Here is a 16,804-nt window from a genome sequence, read left to right on the forward strand (position 1 = left end):
TCGTTATTCAGATGAATTTTTAAATGAACATCATCATTCTGATTCTAATGATTCTTCTGGTTCAGAGGATTCTGTCTCAGAGGTTGATGCTGATAAATCTTCATATTTATTTAAAATGGAATTTATTAGTTCTTTACTTAAAGAAGTTTTAATTGCTTTAGAAATTGAGGATTCTGGTCCTCTTGATATTAAATCTAAACGTTTAGACAAGGTCTTTAAATCTCCTGTGGTTATTCCAGAAGTTTTTCCTGTTCCTGGTGCTATTTCTGAAGTAATTTCCAGAGAATGGAATAATTTGGGTAATTCATTTACTCCCTCTAAACGTTTTAAGCAATTATATCCTGTGCCGTCCGACAGATTAGAGTTTTGGGGCAAAATCCCTAAAGTTGATGGGGCTATTTCTACCCTTGCTAAACGTACTACTATTCCTACGGCAGATGGTACTTCCTTTAAGGATCCTTTAGATAGGAAAATTGAATCCTTTCTAAGAAAAGCTTATCTGTGTTCAGGTAATCTTCTTAGACCTGCTATATCATTGGCTGATGTTGCTGCAGCTTCAACTTTTTGGTTGGAAACTTTAGCGCAACAAGTAACAGATCATGATTCTCATAATATTATTATTCTTCTTCAACATGCTAATAATTTTATCTGTGATGCCATTTTTGATATTATCAGAGTTGATGTCAGGTTTATGTCTCTAGCTATTTTAGCTAGAAGAGCTTTATGGCTTAAAACTTGGAATGCTGATATGTCTTCTAAATCGACTCTACTTTCCCTTTCTTTCCAGGGTAATAAATTATTTGGTTCTCAGTTGGATTCTATTATCTCAACTGTTACTGGTGGGAAAGGAACTTTTTTACCACAGGATAAAAAATCTAAAGGTAAAAACAGGGCTAATAATCGTTTTCGTTCCTTTCGTTTCAACAAAGAACAAAAGCCTGATCCTTCATCCTCAGGAGCAGTTTCAGTTTGGAAACCATCTCCAGTCTGGAATAAATCCAAGCCTTCTAGAAAAGCAAAGCCAGCTTCTAAGTCCACATGAAGGTGCGGCCCTCATTCCAGCTCAGCTGGTAGGGGGCAGATTACGTTTTTTCAAAGAAATTTGGATCAATTCTGTTCACAATCTTTGGATTCAGAACATTGTTTCAGAAGGGTACAGAATTGGTTTCAAGATAAGACCTCCTGCAAAGAGATTTTTTCTTTCCCGTGTCCCAGTAAACCCAGTGAAAGCTCAAGCATTTCTGAAATGTGTTTCAGATCTAGAGTTGGCTGGAGTAATTATGCCAGTTCCAGTTTTGGAACAGGGGCTGGGGTTTTATTTGAATCTCTTCATTGTACCCAAGAAGGAGAATTCCTTCGGACCAGTTCTGGATCTAAAAATATTGAATCGTTATGTAAGGATACCAACATTCAAAATGGTAACTGTAAGGACTATCTTGCCTTTTGTTCAGCAAGGGCATTATATGTCTACAATAGATTTACAGGATGCATATCTGCATATTCCGATTCATCCAGCTCACTATCAGTTCCTGAGATTCTCTTTCCTGGACAAGCATTACCAGTTTGTGGCTCTGCCGTTTGGCCTAGCTACAGCTCCAAGAATTTTTTCAAAGGTTCTCGGTGCCCTTCTGTCTGTAATCAGAGAACAGGGTATTGTGGTATTTCCTTATTTGGACGATATCTTGGTACTTGCTCAGTCTTCACATTTAGCAGAATCTCATACGAATCGACTTGTGTTGTTTCTTCAAGATCATGGTTGGAGGATCAATTCACTAAAAAGTTCATTGATTCCTCAGACAAGGGTAACCTTTTTAGGTTTCCAGATAGATTCAGTGTCCATGACTCTGTCTTTGACAGACGAGACGTCTAAAATTGATTTCAGCTTGTCGAAACCTTCAGTCACAATCATTCCCTTCGGTAGCCTTATGCATGGAAATTCTAGGTCTTATGACTGCTGCATCGGACGCGATCCCCTTTGCTCGTTTTCACATGCGACCTCTTCAGCTCTGTATGCTGAACCAATGGTGCAGGGATTACACAAAGATATCTCAATTAATATCTTTAAAACCGATTGTACGACATTCTCTGACGTGGTGGACAGATCACCATCGTTTAATTCAGGGGGCTTCTTTTGTTCTTCCGACCTGGACTATAATCTCAACAGATGCAAGTCTTACAGGTTGGGGAGCTGTGTGGGGGTCTCTGACAGCACAAGGGGTTTGGGAATCTCAGGAGGTGAGATTACTGATCAATATTTTGGAACTCCGAGCAATTTTCAGAGCTCTTCAGTCTTGGCCTCTTCTGAAGAGAGAGTCATTCATTTGTTTTCAGACAGACAATGTCACAACTGTGGCATACATCAATCATCAAGGAGGGACTCACAGTCCTCTGGCTATGAAAGAAGTATCTCGAATTCTGGTTTGGGCGGAATCCAGCTCCTGTCTAATCTCTGCGGTTCATATCCCAGGTATAGACAATTTGGAAGTGGATTATCTCAGTCGCCAAACGTTGCATCCGGGCGAATGGTCTCTTCACCCAGAGGTATTTCTTCAGATTGTTCAAATGTGGGAACTCCCAGAAATAGATCTGATGGCTTCTCATCTAAACAAGAAACTTCCCAGGTATCTGTCCAGATCCCGGGATCCTCAGGCGGAGGCAGTGGATGCATTATCACTTCCTTGGAATTATCATCCTGCCTATATCTTTCCGCCTCTAGTTCTTCTTCCAAGAGTAATCTCCAAGATTCTGAAGGAATGCTCGTTTGTTCTGCTGGTAGCTCCAGCATGGCCTCACAGGTTTTGGTATGCAGATCTTGTCCGGATGGCCTCTTGCCAGCCGTGGACTCTTCCGTTAAGACCAGACCTTCTGTCGCAAGGTCCTTTCTTCCATCAGGATCTCAAATCCTTAAATTTAAAGGTATGGAGATTGAACGCTTGATTCTTGGTCAAATAAGTTTCTCTGACTCTGTGATTAATACTATGTTACAGGCTCGTAAATCTGTATCTAGAGAGATATATTATAGAGTCTGGAAGACTTATATTTCTTGGTGTCCGAGAATTTTACAGTTTCTTCAGGATGGTTTAGATAAAGGTTTGTCCGCAAGTTCCTTGAAAGGACAAATCTCTGCTCTTTCTGTTCTTTTTCACAGAAAGATTGCTAATCTTCCTGATATTCATTGTTTTGTACAAGCTTTGGTTCGTATAAAACCTGTCATTAAGTCTATTTCTCCTCCTTGGAGTTTGAATTTGGTTCTGGGGGCTCTTCAAGCTCCTCCTTTTGAACCCATGCATTCATTGGACATTAAATTACTTTCTTGGAAAGTTTTGTTCCTTTTGGCCATCTCTTCTGCCAGAAGAGTCTCTGAATTATCTGCTCTTTCTTGTGAGTCTCCTTTTCTGATTTTTCATCAGGATAAGGCGGTGTTGCGAACTTCTTTTGAATTTTTACCTAAGGTTGTGAATTCCAACAACATTAGTAGAGAAATTGTGGTTCCTTCATTATGTCCTAATCCTAAGAATTCTAAGGAGAAATCGTTGCATTCTTTGGATGTTGTTAGAGCTTTGAAATATTATGTTGAAGCTACTAAGTCTTTCCGAAAGACTTCTAGTTTGTTATCTTTTCCGGTTCTAGAAAAGGCCAGAAAGCTTCTGCCATTTCTTTGGCATCTTGGTTGAAATCCTTAATTCACCATGCTTATGTCGAGTCGGGTAAAACTCCGCCTCAAAGGATTACAGCTCATTCTACTAGGTCAGTTTCTACTTCCTGGGCGTTTAGGAATGAGGCTTCGGTTGATCAGATTTGCAAAGCAGCAACTTGGTCCTCTTTGCATACTTTTACTAAATTCTACCATTTTGATGTGTTTTCTTCTTCTGAAGCAGTTTTTGGTAGAAAAGTACTTCAGGCAGCGGTTTCAGTTTGAATCTTCTGCTTATGTTTTCATTAAACTTTATTTTGGGTGTGGATTATTTTCAGCAGGAATTGGCTGTCTTTATTTTATCCCTCCCTCTCTAGTGACTCTTGCGTGGAAAGATCCACATCTTGGGTAGTCATTATCCCATACGTCACTAGCTCATGGACTCTTGCTAATTACATGAAAGAAAACATAATTTATGTAAGAGCTTACCTGATAAATTCATTTCTTTCATATTAGCAAGAGTCCATGAGGCCCACCCTTTTTGTGGTGGTTATGATTTTTTTGTATAAAGCACAACTATTCCAATTCCTTATTTTATATGCTTTCGCACTTTTTTTTTTATCACCCCACTTCTTGGCTATTCGTTAAACTGATTTGTGGGTGTGGTGAGGGGTGTATTTATAGGCATTTTGAGGTTTGGGAAACTTTGCCCCTCCTGGTAGGAATGTATATCCCATACGTCACTAGCTCATGGACTCTTGCTAATATGAAAGAAATGAATTTATCAGGTAAGTTCTTACATAAATTATGTTTTCTCCAACGGTGTGTCCGGTCCACGGCCCGCCCTGGTTTTTTAATCAGGTTTGAAAAATGTCTTTCTCTATACACTACAGTCACCACGGCACCCTATAGTTTCTCCTTTTTTTTTCTCCTAACCGTCGGTCGAATGACTGGGGGGCGGAGCCTGAGGAGGGGCTATATGGACAGCTTTTGCTGTGCTCTTTGCCATTTCCTGTTGGGGAAGAGAATATTCCCACAAGTAATGGATGACGCCGTGGACCGGACACACCGTTGGAGAAAGTAATTTATCAGGTAAGCATAAATTCTGTTTTCCTTGCAAGAGCAACCCATTTTAATGGGTGGGGGTTTTTAAAAAAAAAACAAAAAAAAACTGCTATTTCATATACAAATATGAACATAAAGTGGCAGGGTCTCATACATTTTTATACTCTGCAGCTGGTATAACAAGTCATTGGAAACCCATTAAGATAGACGTTGTATGTCTTAGTTAGTTGTTAACACAGCTGGTATATCTAGAGCACTGGTTTTCAATCCTGTCCTCAGGCCTCCCCAACAGGAGCCTGAAGGCAGGTTTGAAAACCAGTGATCTTGAGTAATCAAGATTTGCAACTACATATAGTGTGGTATGTGCACCAAAAATGGGAGTATAACATGCAGGGCATATGTGAGTATCACTACACATAGCAGACCCCAGGCGTCTAGAAAGTTTGGAAGTATGACCTCCTGACTTTGCTTATGTAGCATTACGTTTACAGACAGTAGTATATATGAGGTGTGGAAGTGCTACTATGAGTCATATTCCTTAGTTGCAGAACATATGTATCAGCCCAGGTAGTATTTTTTGGAGATTATAGGCACAGATGGATACATGTGTCCAACTTAAATGTGGCTTATTTTAACCCCTTGGTTGCCAGAGCGCTGCAACATTGTATTGGAGTGCAGTGTGCAGACATCTCTGACAACTAGGTATTTACATGTTGTAGAACTTGTGGAAGTACTAATACAGGTTGTGTTTTCATGGTTCTTCAGAGGGTGTGGCATTAGCATTGCAGGTAGCATGGCTTAGGTATACAGGTAATCTGTTTTATTACAGTATATTTGGGACTATCCCTATATATATGTTTAGGTTTGCAGTAGGTGTGGGGCTACCACTGGAATTTGCACGCCATGTGTGTGTATATGTGTGTGTATATATGTATATGTATATATGTATGTGTGTATATATATATATATATATATATCCAAAAACAAGAAGGGGTATATGCACTCTCACCAAATACCATCAGCTGCCAGGGTGCTCTGTAGGAAAATTCATCAGCAAAATCAAAGAAAGCACTCACTGGTCTTCAGATAACTTATCCAAATAAAATTTATTAGTCAATTTTATTTGGATAAGTTATCTGAAGACCAGTGAGTGCTTTCTTTGATTATATATATATATATATATATATATATATATATATATATATATATATATATATATATATATATATATATATATATATATATATACAAAACACGGGGGTGGGGTCAGCACTCTCAGGCCGGACCGGGTACACATCCTATGACCCTGCAACATGCACAGCCCTGGGTGCAAACCAGCACTCTCAGGAAGCTGCACTGTTACCAGAGCCACAGGCAGTTAACCCCAGTCAGGCCTGGGTGCAAGGCCCAAACAGGGAAAATTACAAAAAAATATTTTAATATAAACACACAGAAAAAGTCCAGCACTCACTCACAAGCTCTCAACTAAGATAAAAAGCAGCAATGGAAGAATTAGTTACCGCATCTGGCCAAATGGGAAAAGCCCAGGTACCTCGTCAAGGTTTCTTCCAATAAACCTGGGTCCCTAACCAGCCACACAATGCAGGCTCACAATCAAACAACTGTGAAAAAAAAGCAACTGTGAAAAAATGGAGGGTGCACAGGCTTATGTAATTTCCCCAAACATATACAAAACACGGGGGTGGGGTCAGCACTCTCAGGCCGGACCGGGTACACATCCTATGACCCTGCAACATGCACAGCCCTGGGTGCAAACCAGCACTCTCAGGAAGCTGCACTGTTACCAGAGCCACAGGCAGTTAACCCCAGTCAGGCCTGGGTGCAAGGCCCAAACAGGGAAAATTACAAAAAAATATTTTAATATAAACACACAGAAAAAGTCCAGCACTCACTCACAAGCTCTCAACTAAGATAAAAAGCAGCAATGGAAGAATTAGTTACCGCATCTGGCCAAATGGGAAAAGCCCAGGTACCTCGTCAAGGTTTCTTCCAATAAACCTGGGTCCCTAACCAGCCACACAATGCAGGCTCACAATCAAACAACTGTGAAAAAAAAGCAACTGTGAAAAAATGGAGGGTGCACAGGCTTATGTAATTTCCCCAAACATATACAAAACACGGGGGTGGGGTCAGCACTCTCAGGCCGGACCGGGTACACATCCTATGACCCTGCAACATGCACAGCCCTGGGTGCAAACCAGCACTCTCAGGAAGCTGCACTGTTACCAGAGCCACAGGCAGTTAACCCCAGTCAGGCCTGGGTGCAAGGCCCAAACAGGGAAAATTACAAAAAAATATTTTAATATAAACACACAGAAAAAGTCCAGCACTCACTCACAAGCTCTCAACTAAGATAAAAAGCAGCAATGGAAGAATTAGTTACCGCATCTGGCCAAATGGGAAAAGCCCAGGTACCTCGTCAAGGTTTCTTCCAATAAACTTGGGTCCCTAACCAGCCACACAATGCAGGCTCACAATCAAACAACTGTGAAAAAAAAGCAACTGTGAAAAAATGGAGGGTGCACAGGCTTATGTAATTTCCCCAAACATATACAAAACACGGGGGTGGGGTCAGCACTCTCAGGCCGGACCGGGTACACATCCTATGACCCTGCAACATGCACAGCCCTGGGTGCAAACCAGCACTCTCAGGAAGCTGCACTGTTACCAGAGCCACAGGCAGTTAACCCCAGTCAGGCCTGGGTGCAAGGCCCAAACAGGGAAATCTTAGTTGAGAGCTTGTGAGTGAGTGAGTGCTGGACTTTTTCTGTGTGTTTATATTAAAATATTTTTTTGTAATTTTCCCTGTTTGGGCCTTGCACCCAGGCCTGACTGGGGTTAACTGCCTGTGGCTCTGGTAACAGTGCAGCTTCCTGAGAGTGCTGGTTTGCACCCAGGGCTGTGCATGTTGCAGGGTCATAGGATGTGTACCCGGTCCGGCCTGAGAGTGCTGACCCCACCCCCGTGTTTTGTATATGTTTGGGGAAATTACATAAGCCTGTGCACCCTCCATTTTTTCACAGTTGCTTTTTTTTCACAGTTGTTTGATTGTGAGCCTGCATTGTGTGGCTGGTTAGGGACCCAAGTTTATTGGAAGAAACCTTGACGAGGTACCTGGGCTTTTCCCATTTGGCCAGATGCGGTAACTAATTCTTCCATTGCTGCTTTTTATCTTAGTTGAGAGCTTGTGAGTGAGTGCTGGACTTTTTCTGTGTGTTTATATTAAAATATTTTTTTGTAATTTTCCCTGTTTGGGCCTTGCACCCAGGCCTGACTGGGGTTAACTGCCTGTGGCTCTGGTAACAGTGCAGCTTCCTGAGAGTGCTGGTTTGCACCCAGGGCTGTGCATGTTGCAGGGTCATAGGATGTGTACCCGGTCCGGCCTGAGAGTGCTGACCCCACCCCCGTGTTTTGTATATGTTTGGGGAAATTACATAAGCCTGTGCACCCTCCATTTTTTCACAGTTGCTTTTTTTTCACAGTTGTTTGATTGTGAGCCTGCATTGTGTGGCTGGTTAGGGACCCAGGTTTATTGGAAGAAACCTTGACGAGGTACCTGGGCTTTTCCCATTTGGCCAGATGCGGTAACTAATTCTTCCATTGCTGCTTTTTATCTTAGTTGAGAGCTTGTGAGTGAGTGCTGGACCTTTTCTGTGTGTTTATATATATATATATATATATATATATATATATATATATATATATATATATATATATATATATATATAAAATGTAATTATATGTAGTATTTCTTATATGTAGCACTATTCTTGGAGAAGTATGTTCTAAATAAATACAGGCGACTGCCATTAAATATAGTAAGCATTAGGTATGCAAGAAGTTTGAGCCATGGCAGATAGTATGTCTAAGATGCACATTCACTATAGGTGGACCTTACTGGGAGCATGTTTGGAGAGTGCAGAACTAATTAGTGATGGTACTTCTAAAGGTGGTATGCACATTAATTGTAGAACAACCAAAAGTATCTTGTAAATGTGCAAGTAGTTTAAAATTACACTACAGTGTAATATCTTGAGAGGGTGGTAGTAACCTGTAGATAATATACTGTAGGTTAGTGGTTTCCACCGTTCTTTGCTTTGGACGGGCAGTGGAAGCTGCTAGCTAGAGAGATGGCTTTTGGCATGTACAATTTTAAGCTAGTTTAAAAGCATATACATAGCCTCTCTTAACCTAAACAAAACCACCATCATTGTGAAACAACATTTTTAAGCTATATTACTATAATTACAATAATGTGCAAGGTAACTTATATTTCTTTTGATGTTTGTATCCTTACATTTATCAGAAAAAAATTAACTAAAATCTTTATTGATGATCAGGAATTTATGGTGAGGAATGATGTACCATGTGGTACAACCATTGGACCAATTCTGGCTGGTAACTTAGGTCTGCGTGTGTTGGATTTGGGCTCACCACAGCTGGCAATGCATTCTATACGGGAAATGTGCTGTACCTCTGGTGTCCTGCAAACAACCAATCTCTTTCAGGTAAAATAGCTATCCATGGTACTAACTCTATCTATCCGTTTGTCTATCTTATCTATCTATCCCTATAATAAGCTGGGGGTCTCCGGCTACTAGTAGGACTTGGGTATATATAAAGCATTGGGGAAAATCTAGTTCCTTGGAAAGGCTTGCCATAAATTGTCCTGATAAAGGGATTTATGAGGCATTTCTAAATTTATGATGGAGATATAATGCTAAATACATTCCAAATGAATACTTAAAAAAACATGTCACAATATTGTTTAGCAGTTTTTAAAAGCAATTGTGTTTGTGTGTGTGTAATTAAGCAATTACCCAGTGGAAAGTCTTAAACTGGTTCTGTAGAAAGCACGATTCTGTACATAGCATCCGTATCAGCTTTAGACTGGCTACTTTTTTCATAATTAATAGTTAAATGGCAACATCTCAGCAAAAAGTAATAATCGGTTCTCACACCAAATTGACTTTTGTGCTTCCTCTCTGTGTCTCTCTAACAAGCGATCTCTCTCTCTCTGTGTCTCTCCCTGTTTGTCTCACATACTCACTGTATCAAAACATAATTTATGCTTACCAGATAAATTCCTTTCCTTCCTGGCAGGGAGAGTCCACCACTTCATTCCTTCCTTACTGTTGGGAAATACAACACCTGGCCACCAGGAGGAGGCAAAGACACCCCAGCCAAAGGCTTAAATATCCCTCCCACTTCCCCTATCCCCCAGTCATTCTGCCAAGGGGACAAGGAAAAGTAGGAAAAACATCAAGGTATAAAGGTGCCAGAAGAAAAGGAATTTATCTGGTAAGCATAAACAACTTCATTCCTTACTGTTGGGAAAACTATACCCAAGCTCCAGAGGACACTGAATGAATAACGAGAGGGAACAAAAAAGAGGTGGACCCTATTCTGAGGGCACCACAGCCTGCAAAACTTTTCAAACACATCAGACTTGTAAAATTTAGAAAAAGTGTGTAAGGAGGACCAGGTAGCTGCCTTACAAATCTGATCCATAGAGGCTTCGTTCTTAATAGCTCAGGAGGAAGCCACTGCTCTAGTGGAATAAGCCGTTATCTTTTTCAGGAGGCTGTCACCCGCTGTCTCATAAGCTAAGCAGATGACACTCTTCAACCAGAAAGATAGGGAAGTCGTGGTAGCCTTCTGCCCCTTACGCTTCCTCGTATAGATGACAAACAAAGAGGAAGATTGTCTAAATTCCTTAGTAGCCTGAAGATAGAACTTCAAGGCACAAACCACATCCAGATTGTGAAGCAAGCGTTCCTCGCTGAAGGATTAGGACACAAGGAAGGAACAATTTTTTGATTAATGTTATGGTCCGATAACGAGCTTGCACCAGTGTCAATAACACTCTTGGAGAAGCCTCAGAGAATCTAGATTTTGACTAACATTGGACCCTTATCAGCAGATCTCTGCAACAAGGTAACCTACACTGAGGAGATGAGGACATCCCCACCAGATCCGCAAACCACGTCCTTTGCGGCCACGATGGAGCAATCGGTATCACTGATGCTTGCTCCTGCTTGATGTGAGCCACCGCACAAGGGAGAAGCGGTGATGGAGGAAAAAGATGTGAGTCTGAACCTCCATGGTACTCATAGGGCATCTATCAATTCCGCCTGAGGATCCCTCGACCCATACCTGGGTAGCTTGGTATTGAGGTGTGGTGCCATGATATATATTTCCGGCGTCCCCCACCAGCTGCATATCTCTGCAAACGCCTCGGTTGGAGAGACCATTCCCCTGGGTGAAAGGATTGCCTGCTGAGGAAATCCGCTTCCCAGTTGTCCACACCTGTCGAATGTGGATCGCCGATGGCATACATCTGTGAGTCTCCGCCCATTCTAGTATCTGAGATACTTCTCTCATCGCCAGAGAACTTCTCGTTTCCCCCCTGATGGTCGATGTAGGCAACCAAGGTTATATTGTCTGATTTGGAATCTGATAAACTTGGACGAACCCAAAGCATTGAAGATTGCCCGGAGTTCCAATATATTGATCGGAAGGGAGGACTCCTCCTGAATCCATAGTCCTTGTGCCTTCTTGGCACCCCAAAAGGCTCCCCAGTCGGAAAGGCTTGCGTCCGTAGTCACAATCTCCCAGGACGGTCTCAAGAAGCACGTGCCTTGGGACAGATTATATGGACAGAGCCACCAAGAGAGCGAGTCTCTCGACAGGTTGTCCAGCACAATCTGTTGGGAACAGATCTAAATGGTCGCCGTTCAATTGTCTCAGCTTGCATAGTTGTAAGGGTCTGAGATGGAATCTGGCAAAAGGAATGATGTCCATACAGGACACCACGAGCCTGATCACCTCCATACACTGAGGGTCTCAAGGAGGCCTGGAGGGCAAGACATGCAGTAGTTGGCTTGCAACGTCTCTGATCTGTGAGGAATATTCTCATGGATATGAAGTCTATTATTGTCCCCAGGAAATTCACCCTTGTACTTGGAGTAAGAGAACTCTTTTCCAAGTTTATCTTTCATCCATGTTATCGAAGAAGATTGAGAAGGGACTCTGAATGTTCTTCCGCTAGATGAAAAGATGGTGCCTGCACCAAGATATCGTCCAGGTAAGGCGCTACTGCAATACCTTGTGTTCTGGCAACGGCTAGAAGAGCCTCCAGAACCTTCGTAAATATCCTTGGAGCTGAAGCTAGGCCAAACAGAAGAGCTATGAAATGGAAGTGCTGATCCAGAAAGGCAAACCTCAGGAACTGAAAATGTTCCTTGTGTCTCCATCTTGAAAGAGGGAACACTTAGAATCTTGTTTAGGCACTATAGGTCCAGAATTGGACAAAAAGTTCCATCCTTCTTTGGAGCCCCAAAGAACCCCAAAGAGAGGAGAGATCTTGTATGCAACCTTAGAAGGTAGCCCTCTTTTTCTGGTCTTGTAGACAGACTGGAGAGTAGGAATCTGCCCCTGGGTTAATGAGACTTGAATACTATCCTGCATCCATGAGATACAACCTCCAGGACCCAATGATCCTGTACATCCTGGAACCATGCTTTTGAAAAAAGAGACAGTCTGCCCCCTACTCGATCCGATCCCGGATCGGGGGCCACCTCTTCATGCCTATTTGTTCTTCTTAGTCTGTCTGGACTTATTTCAGGACTGAGCTGACTTCCAAGAAATCTTGGGCTCCTATAGTGACGAAAGGCAAAGAATGACTGGGGGATACGGGAAGTGGGAGGGATATTTAAGCCTTTGGCTGGGGTGTCTTTGCCTCCTCCTGGTGGCCAGGTGTTGTATATCCCAACAGTAAGGAATGAAGACGTGGACTCTCCCTGCCATATGGAAGGAAAGTTCTCATTGCTCTATTTCTCAGATACATCAGATGCTTCTTTTGACTTTCTCCCTCCTATCCTAGACTAATTTCCATGCTACTTGCTGTTCCAATCTCCCCTTGTACCCTCCTAATTGCTTGTTTTACATTTCTTATCCTTTTTGTGTTGGTAATGCATCTTTACTTTGCTATAACCAGATGCAGGGCTTTTTTTTGTGGGGGTACTCACCGGTATTGTGTACCCCCACCTCTGCCAACTCATAACAGGTAATATTTGTAATCATCATGTAAATACTCTAATTTTCACAAGAGGGGGCTGCAAAATACATCAAACATTGAGATAAGTAAAGGGACAAGATTATTTACAAAGTTACTGAGCTGAATATATCAATCAATAATCAGTGAGTACCAGCACCTTTTTCTTTTACAAAAGAAGCACTGGCTTAAAAGTCAAATATATCTAAATAATTATGTTTACAGTTTTCTCATTTCATTAAGTCAAATTTACCTTTCGTTAAGAAACTTATTTTATATGACTATACAGTATTTTGAAAGCTGGGTGGTTATTTACAGTTACATGTTTTTGTTATTTGACCCATTGCTTGTTAATATAATTATTATTTTTTTAGGAGTCTGAAAGACTCCATGGGAGCGTTGATTATACAATTCTGCTTTTCAGTATTAAAGTTTGTATTTCCTGCCTTCAAAACTGATTAATTTCTCTGAATGTTAGAACTGTAATTTTACATCTATTATTACAGCTAGAGACTGTTAGATTGTGTGCATTTGTTATCGAGTATCAATATCTTTTACATGTGTGTTTTTTATTGGGTCATGTGTGTAAGCATCTAATTTTGTATGTTTTTTTTCCTTTCTATTGGCCTCTACCATGGCAACCTACAGTGGCCTTGAAGTCAATGGTTGGTTACTATAGAAACAGCAGACATCGGTAGGGTAGTCTAGTGGTTGCCATGGTGAAAGCCAGGACAGAGCTAATGAGCAAAAACAGATATTAGCCTATAAGATTATAAACTTGTAACCATGGTTACATGAGCCCACCCCCACTTCCCCTACTCATCATTCCTATCTCTTGGGTATAAACCTTTTCTCTGGTCCTCTCATTTGCCTGCATCTCCAACTCAGCTATCCCCATGTAGTTTATTTCTGTCTCTAGAGTGCTTCCATATTATATTGTTCCGGTATAATAGCCGCACATTGTCAACTTACAGCTTTCTATCTGCTGTTACCTTAATAATGTATTTTTTCCAAAGAACCAAACTTTGTCATCTCCCCAGCTTTTTTTTTCCCCCCAGCTTGTTCATCTTTTATTTTAATTTCTCTTCTGGGAAATCCATTCCTCCAGTGATATTTTCCTATCCTCTTGTGTACTTTGCAGGCTTTCTTTGAACAGTACCCTGCTGTGAATAGCAGCTTATTAGTGGATTAAAGCTTTCACTTACCATATTCTGATGACAGCACTCACCACGCCTGCCCTGAATCCTGCTTTACCATATGCTGTGGAGTGGAATATGTGCATAAATTCAACATATCAACAAAATAAAATACATTTTCCGTAATTACGTTTTGTTTTTTTTTGCTTGACAGGAATTATCTACTTAGAATCATTGCCTTTTTTTTTTCTTAATTAAGCACAATTTTAAACTATATATATATATATAGATAAATAGATAGATGGATAGATATAGATTAGTAGTGACATTCTGCCTGCTATCTATCTTGTTTATCTACACATTCAGAGTGATTCAGAGCCTTACTGAACAATAAATTGTATGAGTCACCAGCGACCTAAGAGTTAAAGATCAAAAGCATCTGTTTTCAGCAGCCTGCAGGCGTCTGATTATCTACTATACCAATTCAGCTTGTTAATATGGATGAAACGTCATCTGATACGTACAAACCACACACACAGGAGGCTTTCTTATAACTGTTCCAATGCTGAGTCTGTCAAGCCTCCAATTTGGAAAGGGTCTCTCTGGAAGCCAATCTTGTCTTCTACCATCCATCAATAGAATGATATTTCTGTGTCCCCCAGAGCAACAAAGTGATATATTTGTTACCAAAAATAAATGTAAATCCGATTATGGAATTTTGTGGGGGGGTTTAGAAAAAAATAAAATACAGGAAATTGAACAGCTTTAGAAAGATATTTCTAGTACAATTCTTTCTATTAAAATTTAACGTGGGTTTAAAATGCTGACGAGTTAAGTAATAACAAATCTGCTTCATTCACTAAATTGTAGTTTGAAACTACAGTTTCCTAGATTGACTATGTATTAACAATAAGAATAAAATCTATTTCACTCCTATGCTATCCAAGGGAACTGTTACATTTTGGAAAGTGTCTTTGCATCTCTGAATCTGGTCTATAGAATAACAATCTGTTTAGTTTTTATTTCTTGTATGTGCCAATATATTAATTTCCTTTTTAGCACATATCTTGCAGTGAGAGTTTGGCTTAGTACATAGCATAGCAGATGTCTAGTTTCAAGTCAGCCATTTTATCTGACCAACCTGAAAATGTTAGGCTTTAAAGCAGACATAAAAGGTTGCTAGTATACTCCTACTAGAGAGCAGCAGCTATTCTATTACAGCATCAACAAAACAAGGCTGCTTCCGTCTGTTATTTTTTTTTTATTAATTAATTAAACTGATATAGCTACCAACGTCAGCAGTGCCAATCACAGCAGTAACAAAGGGGCATATTGCTAAGTGCTGTGTCGGCTGTGCATAGAGCATACCTACAATCATCTGTGCATGTGGCACCAGTGTAGCATTAAAAGGCTTACAGTAGTATGCTGGTGATGTACAGATCCAGCATACAGTTGACTTCTGTGTCCTATTTAAAGAGTAGCTGTCTTTAGTATAATAAATGGGTAATTTGCAGAGGGTGTAAAATATTCTAAGCATTTTTTAGGATTATGTTTGATACATTCACAGTGTAGGATGGGGAACTATGTGTTGTATACAACTGCATAATAAGTCACAACAGATACAGAATAATGCACAAACTCCCAAATTAGTATTCTATTTCCACTCTCACCCTGGTGGACAGTAGCCCTAATAAAAAAGGGTGCATTATTCTTCATGGAATTGTTTTCTTATGAATATGTTCTGTAGGCTCCTATCAATGTTATCAGACAAAATGAGATCTGTGTTGTTATTGGTGTTATTATGCTATCCATTTTGTTCTGAATAGTTTGTGGAGGGAGGGACGCATCTTATTTTGTTTATTGTTGTACCTGTGAGCACATGCATGCACCAATGCCAGACAAAGAAACAAAGTGGTAAAATGGTTAATTGATGTGTGTATTAGAAATCTGTAAGTGTTCCTAAGTGTGCAAAACTCAGGGTGTGTTTTCAACTTCAGTGGTCTCCAGTCTTTCACTGACAAAAACAATGTACATTTCACACGTCACATATCTCACATGTATGTACGTGATGCACAATAAAACAATGACACAATAAAGTTGCCTTTTCTTATAACTAGCACTTTGTACATGAATAAATGTAATAATGAGTTGTATAAATGTGTATGTTGGCCTCTGCTGTGGGTTGTTTTGACCAAATAAAAAATCACATCTGTGTGCCATGTATCACTTGTGGAAAATCTCTGTAATGCATCTTTCTTTATGGTCGAGCGATAATCCAGAAATGAACCCCATGGGGCCGATTTATCAAGCAGTGAAACAGCAGTTATGAAGTAGAACTTGTCCGCATGCTCTGAGGATACGGACAGAAATCAACCCGATCAAATACGATCGGGTTTATTGACACCCCCTGCTAGGGGGCGGAATTGCACCAGCATATGATAAATGTTGACAGCGTATGCTGTCAGCATTTATCGATGTGCAGCGGACATGATACTCTACATTGTATCATGTCCACTCGCACTATAATAAATATACCCCCATGCCTCCTCATGTGTGCCTACCGCACTGTTCTATTCCTCCTTTTACGCTATTGTGGGTGACAGTTTGCCACAATAGATCTACGTAGACTTATTTGCTCGCTTACAATCATCATTGAGTAACATATAAATGTCTCATAAGTCAAGTATGCCAATTTTTTACGGGTGTCTGTAGTAACCGTAACTTCTCCAACACTCTCACTTTGCCTGACAAATGGCACCAACTACAAGGTAAACATAAAAGTAAAACTTGTATCTTTTGTTGTAAAAGTCTTTAAATATAGTGGACCCTAGAAAAGTAGGGCATTCTTGTGTGTTTCACGTTTATACAATGCCTCACAGGTAGCCCAGGTGC

The 16,804-nt window shown here is 40.6% G+C and overlaps 1 protein-coding gene across 4 annotated transcripts in view; it reads left to right on the forward strand.

The window, feature by feature from the left end:
- DNPEP (aspartyl aminopeptidase) overlaps positions 1-16,149 on the forward strand; it is a 351,605-nt gene extending 335,456 nt beyond the window's left edge. For all 4 annotated transcript variants that reach the window (XM_053698172.1, XM_053698174.1, XM_053698173.1 and 1 more), the window contains exons 14-15: positions 9,061-9,228; positions 13,918-16,149. In XM_053698172.1, coding sequence (XP_053554147.1) covers positions 9,061-9,228; positions 13,918-13,968 — 219 coding nt within the window. In that variant the 3' untranslated portion in view covers positions 13,969-16,149. The remainder of the gene's footprint in view (positions 1-9,060; positions 9,229-13,917) is intronic.
- The last annotated feature ends 655 nt before the right edge of the window (positions 16,150-16,804 follow it).

This window comes from Bombina bombina, chromosome 1 (assembly GCF_027579735.1).
Source record: "Bombina bombina isolate aBomBom1 chromosome 1, aBomBom1.pri, whole genome shotgun sequence".
NCBI lineage: Eukaryota > Metazoa > Chordata > Amphibia > Anura > Bombinatoridae > Bombina > Bombina bombina.